The sequence below is a fragment of the Mycetomoellerius zeteki genome, unplaced genomic scaffold (genome assembly GCF_001594055.1).
Source record: "Mycetomoellerius zeteki isolate Tzet28-1 unplaced genomic scaffold, Tzet1.0 scaffold316, whole genome shotgun sequence".
Classification (NCBI taxonomy): domain Eukaryota; kingdom Metazoa; phylum Arthropoda; class Insecta; order Hymenoptera; family Formicidae; genus Mycetomoellerius; species Mycetomoellerius zeteki.
Genome location: NW_017257301.1, coordinates 606,144 through 622,156, shown reverse-complemented (window position 1 = coordinate 622,156; position 16,013 = coordinate 606,144). Strand labels below are relative to the sequence as shown.

The 16,013-nt window shown below is 36.5% G+C and overlaps 4 protein-coding genes across 5 annotated transcripts; 3 read left to right on the top strand and 1 right to left on the bottom strand.

Annotated features, from left to right (window-relative positions):
• The first annotated feature begins 1,881 nt into the window (after positions 1-1,881).
• SAK (polo like kinase SAK) lies at positions 1,882-5,841 on the top strand. Its single transcript, XM_018451647.1, has 11 exons — positions 1,882-2,055; positions 2,147-2,242; positions 2,549-2,762; positions 2,844-2,956; positions 3,037-3,129; positions 3,197-3,478; positions 3,744-4,295; positions 4,479-4,784; positions 4,893-5,123; positions 5,187-5,375; positions 5,521-5,841. Exons 1-11 carry the CDS (start codon positions 1,975-1,977, stop codon positions 5,692-5,694), a joined length of 2,331 nt encoding a protein of 776 aa, XP_018307149.1. The 5' UTR covers positions 1,882-1,974; the 3' UTR covers positions 5,695-5,841.
• A 1,324-nt stretch (positions 5,842-7,165) lies between these two features.
• Positions 7,166-10,253, top strand: M6 (neuronal membrane glycoprotein M6). Of its 2 annotated transcripts, none has more exons than XM_018451638.1 (5): positions 7,166-7,254; positions 8,408-8,544; positions 8,623-8,805; positions 8,888-9,038; positions 9,257-10,253. In XM_018451638.1, exons 1-5 carry the CDS (start codon positions 7,251-7,253, stop codon positions 9,568-9,570), a joined length of 789 nt encoding a protein of 262 aa, XP_018307140.1. In that variant the 5' UTR covers positions 7,166-7,250; the 3' UTR covers positions 9,571-10,253. The 2 variants fall into 2 exon arrangements, with proteins under 2 accessions (XP_018307140.1, XP_018307141.1); XM_018451639.1 differs by lacking the exon at positions 7,166-7,254 and adding an exon at positions 7,802-7,990.
• Positions 10,254-11,431: 1,178 nt separating this feature from the next.
• PIG-L (phosphatidylinositol glycan anchor biosynthesis class L) lies at positions 11,432-14,090 on the bottom strand. The gene is made up of 5 exons (XM_018451711.1): positions 13,454-14,090; positions 13,244-13,325; positions 12,454-12,650; positions 12,252-12,382; positions 11,432-12,170 (listed from the first exon to the last, which is right to left on the bottom strand). Exons 1-5 carry the CDS (start codon positions 13,809-13,811, stop codon positions 12,030-12,032), a joined length of 909 nt encoding a protein of 302 aa, XP_018307213.1. The 5' UTR covers positions 13,812-14,090; the 3' UTR covers positions 11,432-12,029.
• Positions 14,091-14,525: 435 nt separating this feature from the next.
• On the top strand, positions 14,526-15,646 carry LOC108724971 (mitochondrial fission process protein 1). Its single transcript, XM_018451712.1, has 3 exons — positions 14,526-14,847; positions 15,026-15,153; positions 15,225-15,646. The coding sequence occupies exons 1-3, from the start codon at positions 14,781-14,783 to the stop codon at positions 15,537-15,539; spliced, it is 510 nt and encodes a 169-aa protein (XP_018307214.1). The 5' UTR covers positions 14,526-14,780; the 3' UTR covers positions 15,540-15,646.
• Positions 15,647-16,013: the final 367 nt, after the last annotated feature.

The following is a 16,013-nucleotide window of genomic DNA, read 5'->3' as shown; positions in this document are numbered from 1 at the left end:
CTTTCCTTTCCTTCCATTCCATGGAAAAGAAGAATTTCGATTGGTCGATTCCCTTATGCACTATGCATTATGCGTTATGCAAGAGTCTGTGCTGCGGCCATAACCCTCTATATAATATATATATAAGCAGAATCTCTATCCCCCGAAGAGGTTTTACTCTGGATCTATAGATCAAAGCTACGTTTACACCGTGCGCTTAGTCCGCGACTTATACAATAGGTGTCTTTGTTTAACCTACAGGATAAACAAGGACATCTATCGTATAGGTCGCGGACTAAGCGCACGATGTAAACGTAGCCCAAGTTACGCATGGTACTGTGACCCACGAATAAGGTTGGAAAACCATACAGAGGATTTTAAGAAGAAGAGTCGTCCTATGAGGCGTATTTGCCGCGTATCGCGTAACCGCGTAACCAATCAGTAATCAGTCAGACACGAAATCACAGCTGATTACGGCAATGGATGGTTACGCGTAGAGACTCTTTAATCATGAATAAAGGGTTTCTAATTACGCGGTTATGCTGGATTCACACTGCATCCGATTTTCGTCGTACGACGAAAATCGGATGCAGTGTGAATCCAGCATTACGCTTACGTGGCAATACGCCTTATGCTGGTTCTACATTAGTAGCATCGCAGCGTCGTAAGCGTTGCGGTCCAATCAACATCCATCTAACTCGACTCTGATTGGACCACAACGTTGCGACATGCTTGCGATGTGACTAATGTAGAACCAGCTTTATGGAACTCGAGCATCAGATAACGGATCGCACAAAAACTATCCATTATTTAAGCAATTTGTATATAACATTTTTTATTCGTCACATTGTATGTTTATTCTACAAACATATGTGAAAACCAATTCATTTCACTGGGATCCAATTTTTCATATAATTAGTGCAGGGTGGTGCAGGGTCCTTTAACATTTTGTCCCATATCACGGGCTGCGTTGGGAAACGTCGCTCGGATGCCTCTAAAGCCGGAATCAGATTATGCATTGAAGATTTACCTTGCTTTCCAGCAAAGACACAGTCAGACACTGTGTAAGACCGGAATCATACTACGCATTGAAGATTGAGGTTGAAGATTGAAGATTGAAATTTGACCAATAAGGATAAAGAAATTTTAGCTCCTTTCATTTCGATTGGTCAAATTTGAATTTTTCAATCTTCAATCTCATTCTTCAATGCGTAGCCTGATTCCGGCCTAACACAGCTTGCTTTCCAGCAAGGACATAGACACTGTGTAACACAGTGAGTCGTTTCATCCTTGTTTAACGTTGGCAAACAACAAGGATAAAACGACTCACTGTGGGTGCTTTCCAGCAAGGACATAGTCAGACACTGTGTTACACAGTGTCTATGTCCTTGCTGGAAAGCACCCTGTGTAAAGCCTGCCGCACACGATGCTTGTTTTCCTGCTGGATTCCTAGCTAGATTAGAATCTTACCATCGTATTGGCCGCGGTACTGATAGTGTCAGCATCGTAGCCAATACGGTGGCAAGAATTTATTCTAGCTAGCAATCCAGCAAGAAAATAAGCATCGTGTGCCGCCGGCTTTACAGTGTCTGACCTTGCTGGAAAGCAAGCTTAGATTGAAGATCTAGATTAGAAGATTAGAAGAAAGATTGAAATTTGACCAATCAAAACAATAGAAGCTAAAATCCCTTCGTCCAAATTTCAATCTTCACTCTTCAATCTCAATCGTCAATGTGTAGTCTGATTCCAGTCTTACATTAAATGTTAAACAAGGACAGATGATGAATCCGAGGCATCGGAGGCATCTGAGCAACGTTTCCGAACGCAGCCACGCATGCGATGCGCGAGATGCGACAGTGGCGACAATTTGTTATCAAATTGCATATGGCAGGCGGCGTCATGCGTTCGGTGTTTACGGTTTGTCAAGTGAGATTTCAACCAGGGATGCCGTCGCCGGCGATTTTTGTGTGAGACAGGGTCATTATCGTGGTGCCGATGGTTATCGACGATCGACAGCGACCGTTCGAGCGTGGCGCGATGCCGGCGATCTCGGCCGGCTTCGGCGAGCACATTGAGGTTAGTTTTTTGAATTTGCGCCCGTTTGCGCCGTCGCTCTATGGTAACGCGCGAGTACGCGTGAACCGATGCATTTGTATTTCTTTTACAGGAATACAAAGTGTTGAATTTATTGGGCAAAGGTGGCTACGGAAGCGTCTATCGTGCAAAATGTCTCCGCAGCGGCGTAGAAGTTGCGATCAAAATGGTGATTTTCTTATCCGTTTTCTCTTGGATTGAGAGATGCCTGTCACTCCAGTTGCATTGTTGTTGCTAGCCCCGAGATACTTTAAATATGAGCTTTGAAACGCACAAAATTGTTTGTCGATCTTTGCATATTTTGAAGTATTGTGTAAAAGAAAGTGGATCAATATCAAAATCTTGAGATCACACTTTGCTTAAATCCATATTCAGCTTGTTATATAGACCCGAAGTTTATTGCAAAATTTCTCTTTCAAAATGAACAATCTATATCTGTTGTATTTTCTTCTATCTCTTTTATATCTATTCCTAGATCGACAAGAAAATGATGCAGGTTGGTGGGATGATGGATAGAGTTAGACAAGAAGTAGGGATACATATACGATTGAAACATCCAGCTATTCTGGAGGCATACACGTGTTTTGAAGATGCAAATTACGTGTATCTAGTTTTAGAATTATGTCATAATGGAGAACTTCAACGTTATCTCAAAGCACAAGGAACTAAAACTCTATCCGAAGAACATGGTATATTTATATACATGAGAAATATACATTATAAATTATATATTAAGTTACATCCATTATAACAAAATTTTACTGTTTTAGCTGCCTACATATTCAAACAAGTAATACAGGGTTTACTTTATCTCCATTCCTATCAAATAGTTCACAGAGATTTGTCATTGTCCAATTTACTTTTGACTAAAGATATACAAGTGGTACGTATAGGAAAGAAATAGCATTTTTTATTAAAAAAGATTGTTTCTTTTTTTATAAAATTTAGTTTTTGTACTCATAGAAAATAGCGGATTTTGGATTGGCCACACAGATGAGTAAACCAGATGAAAAGCATTTGACTTTGTGTGGCACACCAAACTACATCTCGCCCGAAGTAATTTTTCAAAGTCGCTGTATAGATTGCGATATTAAGCAGGATTGTGACATTGGAAAATTTTTAGATTGCTACGAGATCTTCACATGGACCGGAAACAGATGTATGGAGCTTGGGATGTATGTTGTATACTTTGTTGGTGGGCAAGCCACCGTTCGAGACAGACGCAGTTAAGAGTACTCTGACCCGAGTAGTTATGGCTGATTACGTAATGCCACTTCATCTATCAGATAACGCAAGGGATTTGATAGATAAGCTATTGAAGAAAAATCCGAAAGAAAGGATACGCCTGCGGGATATTCATAAGCATGCCTTTATAACGAGTATAGAAAAGAGTAAACTACATAATGTAAGTGAGGACATATTTAAGATATAGCAGCATCAAATGCAATGTGAACATATTAATCGTTAGAGTTGTTCTTTTTAGTTGAATTTATGTATTTAATTGTATTCATGCAGGTTCATTTTTTTCTTTTTATTGGAGAGAGAAAAGATGAACTGTGCAAAAGTTCAGTTAAAAAAAACAGATCTACTGATCTGAAAGAAAATGCCATTAAATTGACCAGTCCATAATTGCAATACGTTCATGTTTTTCATTATTTTTGTTTATTCAGGAAAGAAACAATACGAGCAAAAATCTATTTACTGATATGGATTCCGGGTTTGGTAGGACACTTTCATCGTATGGTCGACCAAAAATGCGATCCCGATCGGAGGAAAGAAGGTCTACCAATGAAAGAATGTACCAGGAAAGAATGTTAATGATGCGTATGGTCAGTGTGCAAAGCGATCCGTTATCCGAGTCTATTGCGAAAACGCAATCAAATCTTAATCACAGAATGAGATACGCTGATTACCGCCCGAAAGATAATTCTTTGATTCCGATACCACGTGATAGAGCATTTTCGCAAAACGAACAGTACGGCAATTACAATGCCTATAACGAATCCGAAAAACCAAGGTTGGTGGAAAGACACAAACCAAGGAAGGAAAACATCGTGGAAAACCGTAGCACGGAAGGAACTGAAAAGAGCACAAAGTTACAAGTGTCGCCTTTAAATTCCAATAGGCTAGAACCTAAAAGACACAGAACGAAAAGTGCAATACTCACCATTCTGGATAACGGAGAAGTGTGCATTGAGTTTATCAAGCGCAGAAATGGCACGGTACGTAAAGAAAAGTAATACAAAGTTCGCGATATAAATGGAAATATCGTGTTATTTTATGGGAAAAAAAACTGATATACATATGTATGATAATTACAAAAAAATTACATAAAAGTATCTAACTATTCATAAATATCTCACTATATCTAACTATTTATAAATATCTCACTATTCATACCGTAGGAAAGGATAAACGAAGTGTGTAGAATATCAGGTGACGGTTTGCGAATCGTTCTTTACAAATTGAACCCGACTGTGGAGATTGGCTCGCAACCACCATCATTGCCTAATCGGGGCGCCGATAGTATTTACTCGTATGAAAATTTACCGGCGTGTCATCATCGGAAATATATGTATGCCTTTCGTTTCGTGAAACTGGTTCAGGCAAAAACCCCAAAATTAACACTGTACACTCCACGCTCGAAGTGCCTGTTTATGGAAAATGGTCCACAACCCGACTGTGAAGTGCATTTTTATAACGGCATAAAGGTATTCAGCTATCAATTCAATTATCCTATTATGTATATGTGATAAAATAAGAACTGTGTTATTTAACATTTGTATTTTATATTTAGTTTTTATATTTTCATATTTCAGGTTGTCCGGACAGACGGTGTGGTGAAGATTACCGATAACAATGGTGCCACGTTTGTCGAGGGTGCGTTCCCGTCGCATCTCGAGACCTATTACGAGTATTATTACTCGGAATGTTATCAGCGTTGTTTCTGCTTTCCTGTGATAATCGGACGACGGCCCAATACAGTCTTGAGTGATTCTGCCTACCTTCAGGGAAAAGAAAACATCTCACATGCTACAAAATCCCCTGTTGTAAGTAGCAGAGAGGATACCTAATTATTTTACGTTGCTAAATTAATGTTTAATCTCTTTCAGATGCCGTCGTTCGACGCTAGTTGTTCCGTCACATCAATGGGGACTTCTAAGAAGGGGACTTCACGCAATATGAATTCTATACGTAATTCTAATCATAATACGAAGATAGCTATGCCAGGAATCGGCTATGCTACCAAATTGTCATCCGGATATATTAGGATCGACTATAACGACGGATCCGTCGTAATTGTAAATTACTGCCTAAATATAATTTCTTAATTTTAATTAGTTATTAATTTAACTTTCCAGACAGATTATTAACGATAGTTTATTAGATAATCGTTCGACTAATGATCGAGTATATTTATATTTTATCGATTGTGGTTTATTGCAGGTAAACAGTGACATACCCAACAGTGACATAATACATGAGAATAGTGACGGCATCGTTACACGATATAATAGACATCATCAGCAAAACTTGGCGATATCGGTCAAAGAGAAGCTTCAACAATTGCCGATGATTATCGAGCGTTTTATAGAACCGATGTATAAAGGCATTCGGTAGCTCCGCTTGAAAGTGTAAAATATTATGTATAGTACAAGAAATTATCTTTACCTATAGACTGTAAGCTTGCTTTATAAATTAGCATAGATTTATAGAGTTTATACAAAATTAATAAAGGCTTGAAACTGTGATCAGGCTAGATATTGAGATTGGATTGGAATTTAACCAATCAAATCAAAATTCACTTGAAATTAGTTTTCTTTCTTCTGATTAATTAAATTTCAATTCAGTCTCAATCTCTAATCTGATCTTGAACTTTACGAATATTTTCTAAGTATACAATAATATGAAATAAAAAGGTATATATTATATTCTTTGGCACGCGCTTGATTCGAGTTACTATTGCAATTGTATAAAGTAAGAAAAAAAGGAAAGAGAAAATCGTTAAATAATGAAATAAGAAAAATAATTAATGAGAATGTTTTTTAAATATCGATATTTATTTTTATAGATCGAAGACAAGACAATAATTTTGTATGAGTGGAATAAAATTGTAAATTTTTCCATTATTTGTATTATGTAAAGAAGCATTCTGCAAAATCCGATATCTCTTCAATCAAAGTGACAAACTGCAGGTATATTTACTATTTTATCAATAATGATATATTTAAAAAATGATTATGATCGCTGTTTTTTTTGCCGAACAGCAATGAAAAAAGAATTTGTTAAAAAATATAATTTCCATTTTTCACATAAAAATATTACAGCAGGCTTCTCTTTTTCCCACATTATCTTTCTGCGATCCTTTTATCTTTGAAATTCAATTGTATCGGATTGAAAGTGTAATCCTCGGTCGCTTCGGCGTATTTACCGCGACTCCTCGATCGAATCGGGGTCATAGCTGATCATCGTCACTCCCGCCAAGCCTCGCTCCATTGAAGGGAACGACGGTTTCGACGAGCGTTTACTACGGCGGCGCGCCCTACGATTTAACCATTCGACGTTGCGGGAGCAACGATCCCATCATCCCATTCACCATACGGAACGTAACGGACGCGCTCCGTGACGCCATGTTGATGCCGTCTTTGGCCGAAGATACCCTGTGGAAGTCGTTCTCCGTGATTCCCGAAATCCGACGCGTGCACATGTGATTAGATAAGATTGATAATATCATCGAGAGAGATCATCCGTGAAGCCGTCCGCAGATGGTTCGCGTAGTCCGTCAATCGCTGCGCCGTCTCCCGGAGTGATTTTGACAGATGGTAAACAAGCGAGTACTATCTTGTCATCTGTGAACAGAGTTCTGTGAACAGAGATCAAGATTCTGTAAGCGTAAAGGTCTACATTAAGATCTCGCGCACAAGACGACTAGTTAATGGAATTTGAAAATTCATCGAGTTCGCCAGTTTTATCCGCCTTCTTTCTCTTTTGCACCCAGCGATTATAACCGTGAGTGGGATGTCCTTCGCTGCTGCGATCGTACGATGTGTGCGGTGTAATCGCTGCGGTAATTAACGAGAAACGGCTGCTGTAATCGCGGATTCCGCGACGCGTACGGGCGCTGCCCATCCTGTCTCATCTTTGCTAACCTCAAGCGGGCGACGTGAACTACGAAAATGGGTAAGTCTACGTTAATCTCGACAAGAATCTGTCTGTCGCTCTTCAGTTGTAAATTAACACGATTGTATGATGTTTACAATCTGATCTAAGACTGTATCGAACCACTGTGGGCGTCATAACAACGACAGCTATACGATTGTAAACATTGGAGCTATTTCTGGTTTAATTCGTTGAATGATAAATTAATTTTTTTTTTTATGAACACTGAGCTAATTTTAATGTGATGTAAATTTTAATTGATCTAGAGCATGAATTAATTCCAAGAAAACTTGTTAAGTTTCATTAAGAGACAGATGACGTTCGCACGCAAGCGAAAGAGTCACGGTTGTCGACAATAATAGACGCCACGAGCTAATTATTTCCGTCCAAGGCAATAAGGCCAACTTAGCACGCTAATGATACGTTTATATTACCGAGTTCGTGAATGAACTGCCGTCGATAGCGAATATACTGATACTCACGACACATGTCGCGCGTTATCTGACTGAACTATAGATAAATGATTAGTCATCGTCGATAGTATGATTTAGTCATTGGCCGAACGCCCAGCTTTCACCACGCATTCATTTATTGTTACTGTTAAGTCGTTTGTTGTCCTATAATTGTATTAAAATGACAAGATTACGTCAAGCTAGAGAGAGTCTATCACTGCGTGGTAACTTTGGGAGTAATGCCAGCTTAGATAGGTTTTCTGAAAATAGTCTACACGGTCTAAATTCAAACGAACAAAGTTGCAGTAAGTGTTTAAAAAATGTCATTGAAATGTGATAATAAATGGTACATACATAGGCCATTATCTAATATACATTGTTTACTAGTATCAGTACTGAAAATCTACAGTATACGCAACGTGAACTATCTAGTATTGTTATACATCGGAACATGACTACAGACTTGTAAATGTAGATGCAATAAAAATTAAATTCCACTTTTCGTTACAATGGATTTTATTAAGTAAATGGAATTTATCTTAATGATTTATGTGGTAGTTTACGGTTTATATATCTATGTAAAATTTACTTGTGACATGTTATAGTATCTAGATTTTAATTGTAATGAAATTTAATTGTAAATGATTTCAACTAAATTTATAAACGGATGTACGGCGCTTCCCATAACAAAATGACAAATGTAAAGGAATTTCCTTGTTTAGGGAACATGTGCAACGAATGCATGGCCAGAGTGCCATATGCGTCTCTTATAGCAACTATTATGTCTTGTCTGGGAATTGGAATCTTTTGCGGAACCATGTACAGAGGTGCAACGTTGTGGGCTCTTATGATGGATCAGGTAAAAAGCATGAGAGCTTGATACGTTTTTTCAAAAATAATGTAGATTCTATAAATTTCAAGTTATCAAATGATTCAGGTATTTCACCTGCATCTTGCATGGTTAGAAGCGATGCAGTTAGTGTTTGCATCGGTCGGAGCGTGCATGGCAGCTTTAGGATTCATGATTTTGTGCGTCGGTTGTCTTACAACTGGTGCTACAAGGCATAAAGTCTATCGTGCATGGAGATCCCGAGTGGGTGGACGTATCTCCTGTGCTGTTGTAAGTATTTAAAGTATAAAATCTTTATTATTTCCCTATTAAAAATCTCTGATGACTACAAGCTATATCTTTAATTTTTCAGTTTATGACTATCGTCTACATTCTGCAAATAGCTTGGCTTCTGATATTCGCATTCCTGGTTATGACCACGCTGATATTCACCATATTCTGGAATTTGTGCAGCAATCCACGTGTTCAATCTCTTGACGATTGCATTGATTTTACTCAATTCAGTAAGTTTTCATATTTGTGTCACATCAATATATAAATAGATTGAAATTAGAACATTGTATTTAAATCCGTATTTCCTTCTTCTATTTTCATAAAATGGTTACTTTATTTCAGTTTATTATAATTACTATTATATAGTATTTGAATATAATATATTAAATGTTCGTTATCGTACAAAACTTAGAACTGGTAAAGAGTAATCAAATTTATGCTATTTTAGGTTTTATGTTTCCAAATAATACACGAGTGCAGGACATGCAAGTGTGCGGACCCCAGGAAGTCAAACTGTTCTGTAAGGATTTTGTGGAGAAGGCTGAGGTGATGTTCATCTTGGCGACCGCGGCGAGCATGCTTGTGATTCTAAGCTTGATACACTACCTGATGTGTTTATCTGCTAATTATGCACACATACGAGATCATGAAAAGTTCCAAGAGCTGCAAGAACTGCAGTACCTACAGGATGCGACCGATCCAGACTCTCCTCAATCGGGAATGGGTACTCTCGGCTCTCATCGCGGTAAAGATAGGTTCTAGGATACGGCCCGCGAGATCTTCACCATGAACCCCTTGTAGCCTACCGTCTACTTGAGTATCTACATAGGTCATCCTGATGATTGGAAATCTCTTCCGGATACTACTTCCTCTTCTCTATGTACCTAAATTCGGTATTCTGCTCATTACGGTGTGTCTGTCGCCGACAGTAGTCTACTGATTGGAGGATCTTGCGGGAACCAACTCTATGCCGTCCATTATATCTGCGACTGTCGTATGTAAGCATCTACTCGTTTTTTTTATATCAAAAAGATGTTATTTTATTGAAGCATGTATCGGTTTATCATAAGACTTTCATTTTTAACGCTAATCGCTTGATTCAAATCGAAATCATTTACAGAGTTTTGGTCTAGGGCGTTTTCGCTCACGACGAATATCATTCCATAAACTTGTATTAGTAGGAAAAATATTTGAAATCTATCCCGTGCATGTTTGAAGTGTACGAGATTCCGGTGCACAAAGATTTTTTTAACTTGAAAGTATTGTTTTCTTTTACTTCGATGTACGCACACGCACTCTATATTGTGCGTAATAGTATTATGCGAGTATTTACGACTTTAGATCATTTACTGGTCTAATCTTTCGGTATTAGGGCTAATTATCGGACTATATATATCATGTACTGTTTTCAGTACTGAGATTTTTTACGCAAGAGATTTCTTTTATATACATATAGATATATACATATATATATATATATATGTTTATATGCTAGGCTACTAAGCATGTATTTTCGTTACATTACGGATATTTAAGGCGGTTCTTTAGTAAATCGAATTACCATAGAAATGTCTAATTTTTTTATTTAATGAAATTGAAGTACTAAAATTGACGTGTGCAAAATTCTACGGTAGGTTAACAATGAAATAAGAGAGAAAAAAAATGTTGAAAATGTTGAAAACCTTTCATGTATAACTTCGTGATAGATAAGGCTCGCAGACGTTTCTTTAACTAACTGTATACAAATCTTACCATAGACTTTTCTGAAAAACGAGATTATGATTTAAAAAATTATGATTTTAATGGTCACAAAGAAGTAATAGGTCAACGGCCATTCTGGAAAGATATTTATATACATAAATTTGCATATAAATTTAATCTCGAAAAGTAAATATCACATAATCTCATCTTGTTTTCGTTCGATGAAAATGCAGCTCTTGATTTACTATCGTATATTTCATACTATTTCGTTAAGATATACATGTAGTTTCAATATTTTATCCAAATTATGTAGATATTTGTACTCTTGGGTGGGCCCTGGTGAGGCATCCCAAATTTTCGACACTTTACTAAAGAACCACCTTAAAGCACGCTGGGAAAATTAGAATAAGATAATAAAAGAGACAACTATATATATTAACTAGTATATAAAAAAAGATCAAACAACGACCGCATATATCGTAATTGTTAAAATATTATTATTTATCACATTTTCGCTGAATATCTTCCCAGCATATTCGCTACGAAATATTCATGTCGTTTGTGCAATTATACAGAACAAAGCTCATATTTCACATTAAGCAGTTTTCTATGGAAAATTTTATACAATGTATATTTCCATTAAATGTTACAGAAAACGTAACAACGTCCGTATATATGAAAGAATATATCTATATATCCGTAGAGTCTCTATTACTTGCGTATATGTATAATATCGATTTGTGAAAAGAGCAATATATTTTTCCGGATAGTAAAAGAATTCTGCTATAAAATATTAGAAAAAGGAACGAAAGTTAACAAATTCTTCTATGCACGTTACTTGTGCCAAAATAAAAAGAAATGAATTTTTGCTCTGAACAAAGATCTATGAATTATAAAACATGTTGAGGCACAAATAAAAAAAATATACGTACAATCGCGAGATCGCGCGCGCGCGCGCGCGACTCGTCACGTATTATTATTACTTGCTCAAATGATTTGACAATGGCTGCTAATTTTCCGTAATGCAATTACCGGGCGAAAAATCTTGCGCGACCCGAAACTTAAATTAGAATACGATCTTTTATCTATAATATATATATATTATATATATATAATTCTAGATTTTTTTATTATACACACCTGATGAGTAAAGTTATACACATATCAAATGACAATTTGAATTTATATGCAGCTGTAAAAGGTTGTATATATAGAGAAGAATAAAATGGCACGCAGTATGTATATTTTCTATTAATGAAAGAGATTTGATTTGAGCTGTAAAAGCTACGTGCCGTACTCTTGTTCGAAAGTAACTACGATGTATATTCTATTAATGAATAAAAAAATATTTCCTTCTTATAAAGTATGTCTCTGCATGTATTTCAAAGTTTTTATATTAATTAGCTAGTTTTCGTATCTTTGGTATGTAGTTTATATGGAATTTAATACAGTAGACAAAGTATGTACACAATGATCGTTAATTACATATTTTGTACAATTCTTCGTTTGTCGCGTAACGTTCAGTCCTCGTCGAACTGGAGGTCCAGTTCCAGGTCAAGAGCACTGACTTCTTGGAGAGTGTTGATGAACGTGTACCGCGAAAAGATCATGTACAGCTTTCGAAACCAGACGTACTGGGACTTGTGTGCAGCCATGGCACTCTGTAAGGGAAAGAAAACGTTAAGAAAGAAGTTCGTGTTAAAGAGCGATTAATTAGAATTAAACAAAATGTTCTGATTTACTTTGATTGTTCGCTTCTGCTCGTATGTTACTAGATACCAATATGAAGCTGAGAGTAGACTGACGGGCAAATCTAAGAGTTGAATGTACTTCCTGATTATATTAACGGACTCTAACACATACAGCTTGCAATCTGAAACATGATCAGACTTATATTATACAAGCCTGCTATATTTGTATGTCAATTGTATGAACGATACTGACAAGGAGGTACTTTTTTCTCTATGCATAATGCGGCGATCGCAAAATACAAGGAGATATGATTCTTATGCCGGCTCACTCCGTGTTTATCGAATGTCACGACGGCATTGATTTTATACATTTCTATGTATTGCAAGATACTCTCTGCAACTGTGTCTGTTGGCCACTGTATGCCTTGATCATCTGGCAGCTCGCCACTCCTGCACATTCATTTATCTATTCATTAACTATTATACAGTAGATAATTATCTTATTTTATTATACCATCATTGCACATTTAACACTTTTATGAAATTGTCCAGTTTTTACACCTTGCAAAAATTAGACAAACACACTTAGTGTTAAATGTATCGTTAGAATTAAGCGATTCTTTTTACGATAATCTTTGAAACAAAAATATAAGCCGGTGTTACTTAGATGAAGTTTATTAAAGCAAATCTAATTTAAGAACTCAAATCAATGTGTGTGTGTGTGTGTGTGTGTGTGTGTGAATTTTTTTAAATATTTTATTCTAACATAAGTTTGGTTCTTGGACAAAATTATTTGAAAATATTTTTGTTATGATGATAGAATAATTGTGAAAAATGTTTTATTTAAGGTATTTGGGATTTGTCATATTCTGTCTTAGTAACATCGAGTTAAATTGGAATACAGGCATGGCTCAGTTTAACTCATGTAAAATTAATTTTAATTTAGATTTAAATTACTCTTTATATTTCTTAGAATTAGAAAAAGATAAGAAGTGGAACTGAGCCTGAGTGTTTGCAAGTGAAGTTTCCCAAGACACACTCACATAATAATCGTTACATTGGCTTCTGGAATTCCCAACACCTTAGTACATTCCCACAGTTCGTCTATCCTCCTTTTGTCTCCACCTGCAAGCATACTGGTAAACATCAATAGACACAGCGTTTGCGTGATGTTTAGCCTGGTTTATTCCTGTCAGTTAATCCGGATCGTCGCTCGCGATCCTGGACGACAGAGGCCCGCCAGTGACATGTACCCATGGATAAGCACAGCAGGTAGATCTCGCTGGCTTTGGAACGGGTTAGCCAGTATACCAGTGGTCCGAAGAACATCACCTCATCGTCTGGATGAGCAGTGACCAGAAGAAGTCTGCCAGGTGGACCCGGTAATTGCCAGGCAGTATGGCCCACCCGCTTCAGAACTGTGTAAAGGAAGACACAGACACAAAGATATGCCAACAGGGCGATCAACAGCTGCCATGAAATCTCGCGGATGTAATAACACCACCAGCAGACTGCTTCGTTGAGCTGCAGACTGAAGTACAGCCGCACGTACTCCAGGTCGGCCATCATCCCAGGGATGATATCCACGTGCACAACACGAGTGTCGTTCATGGGCTATCGCGGTGCCATCATACCGTGAATTATCGCTCACGAGTGAGAATGTAGCGAACGTAACATTCTCGTCACGTCAATCGTCACTGCGGAGTAGTCGAATTTGAGGTTAGGTCACGCCAATCAAGCGATCTGAGCAGTCGCCGTTTTCGATATTTTACGGACGACACGAGGAGCAAAGAGGAATTAGGAAGAATTTAAGGAGATATTTAAGAGGAGGGAAAGGGAAATAGAATGAAAGTAGAATGATAGACACGAGATGTAAAGCAACATGTTAATATCATGTTTCTAACAACTCGAGATATATATATATATAACTGAGATAATTATTTTTATATATAATATAGTTAATTGTCAATCTCGTAATTGTAAACGTGAATTATATATAGTAGTTTTAAATTTATATTATACGACTTAGCGCATCGGAGGGGATCAGGGATTATTTTTTTTAAATTAGATGATTGCAATTAACATTGTTGTCATGCACACTATAATTAGGATTAAGTTAATTAATATTAATTGACTTGCTTGATGATTCAAATGTTGCATAAAGATTAAAGTAAATTTAATAGAAAATTAATATAAAAATTAATATAAAAATAAAAGTTTCGAAAAATCAATAGTAAAAAATCGATAGCAGTATATCGAACTTCGAGCGCGAGCTTCGACTTCTCGAAATCTCCCAAAGCTACATTCAGCCGTCAGTACTCAGCTGCTCAGCAGTCAGCTTTGTTTGCAATTGTTTTGGAACGGTATTTCTAATTTCTACTCCAATTTTTCCTTCGACATACAAATAATTATTTTTAAGAGTGTTTAAATACTTAGATAATAGGAATACAGAAAAGATTTTATAAACGTTTTATCGGCAAATATCTATGCTGAATATTCTTTTAGTATTGAACGCCGCGAAGCGTCTGCCACAGGTTATGTCATTGCGCGAAAGGTAGTTGGAAAATCGGAAATTCCAGGATGAAGAATGATCTGAATGATCAAGAAGAAATAGACTTGTATCGAGACACGTATGTAAGATATTTAGGTAATGGCAAGAAGATCGTCGAATGTTATTGAAGTTTTCTGTTATCTTTTCTTTATTTTATATTTCACAATTTTGTCAAACACAATACCAAATTATTGTTTTTAAAGAAATTAGTAAAGCCAGATGTGTGATATATCGACATTAAAAAAATATATATATATAAACAAGGTTTTTTTAGGTTATGCAAACGAAGTTGGAGAAGCATTTAGAAGCCTCGTGCCTAAGTCCATTGTATGGTCCAGTTATGCGTTATCGAGTGGATATGTTCTCGCGGATACGATACACAAGGGTGTAAAAGTTTACCAAGTACTGCGAGAATTTTTAATTTAATGGAACGGAAATAATTATTGGCCACTTGACGACTTTGATTATTACAGGAGGATGCTACTCCACAGAAAATAAAAAACGTCCTATTATCTACATCAGACACTTTGTTATGGCAGGCATTCGCGTCGGTAATAGTTCCCGGTTTTACCATAAATAGGATTTGCGCGGCAGTTCAATTCGCACAAAGAAAAAGTACAAGAGCAGCTTGGAAGAAGCCTTGGATCTCTACGCTTATTGGTTTGGTATCTATTCCTTTCATAATACATCCTATTGATCATGCTGTGGAGGAAGCAATGGATGTTACTTATAGGAAATGGACAGGATACCATCCAAAAGGGCCTCTATGTGGTATAAAACATGAATAACGATATGTAGTCAATTGATTATAGTAACCTAAGAGAGGTCGTGCTTACAAACAAGTTATTCTAATAAATATATTACAGAATTTATTCCATTTTTATGCAAAATAATTAAAAGACCTTATATTGATACTGGTGAAAGAATAATAATCATATTTTTTATGATCTTTATTGTCTAAGGATAACGATGATCAAATCGATGCCTGAAAGTTTTTTTAAAATCACATCAAAATGTAAATTAAAATTCTTTGTAATATGATATACGAGATAAGGAATACTTATAAGATACTAAATTTAAAAGAAGTTAAGCTAAACTTGATATCTATCGAAACATCTTAGAGAAACATATTATACGACTTCTCTTAGTTTAGAAACAGTACAGTATTACTGCCAAATATATTCCGAGACAGTACAACACAGTGCACTTAGAATATCTTACTGCTAATTGCAATAATGTTAAATATTTTTGTTATAATGTAC

Coding starts and splice junctions, on each gene's coding strand:
- M6 (XM_018451639.1), top strand. CDS start 7,867: ATGACAAGATTACGTCAAGCTAGAGAGAGTCTATCACTGCGTGGTAAC. Junction 8,545..8,622: donor GGGCTCTTATGATGGATCAG/GTAAAAAGCATG, acceptor CAAATGATTCAG/GTATTTCACCTGCATCTTGC. Junction 8,806..8,887: donor GACGTATCTCCTGTGCTGTT/GTAAGTATTTAA, acceptor TTAATTTTTCAG/TTTATGACTATCGTCTACAT.
- SAK (XM_018451647.1), top strand. CDS start 1,975: ATGGTTATCGACGATCGACAGCGACCGTTCGAGCGTGGCGCGATGCCG. Junction 3,479..3,743: donor AAAAGAGTAAACTACATAAT/GTAAGTGAGGAC, acceptor TTGTTTATTCAG/GAAAGAAACAATACGAGCAA. Junction 4,785..4,892: donor ATTTTTATAACGGCATAAAG/GTATTCAGCTAT, acceptor TTCATATTTCAG/GTTGTCCGGACAGACGGTGT.
- LOC108724971 (XM_018451712.1), top strand. CDS start 14,781: ATGAAGAATGATCTGAATGATCAAGAAGAAATAGACTTGTATCGAGAC. Junction 14,848..15,025: donor CACGTATGTAAGATATTTAG/GTAATGGCAAGA, acceptor AGGTTTTTTTAG/GTTATGCAAACGAAGTTGGA. Junction 15,154..15,224: donor AGGGTGTAAAAGTTTACCAA/GTACTGCGAGAA, acceptor TGATTATTACAG/GAGGATGCTACTCCACAGAA.
- PIG-L (XM_018451711.1), bottom strand. CDS start 13,811: ATGAACGACACTCGTGTTGTGCACGTGGATATCATCCCTGGGATGATG. Junction 12,651..13,243: donor GCCAATGTAACGATTATTAT/GTGAGTGTGTCT, acceptor ATGAATGTGCAG/GAGTGGCGAGCTGCCAGATG. Junction 12,171..12,251: donor AGCAGAAGCGAACAATCAAA/GTAAATCAGAAC, acceptor TTTCCCTTACAG/AGTGCCATGGCTGCACACAA.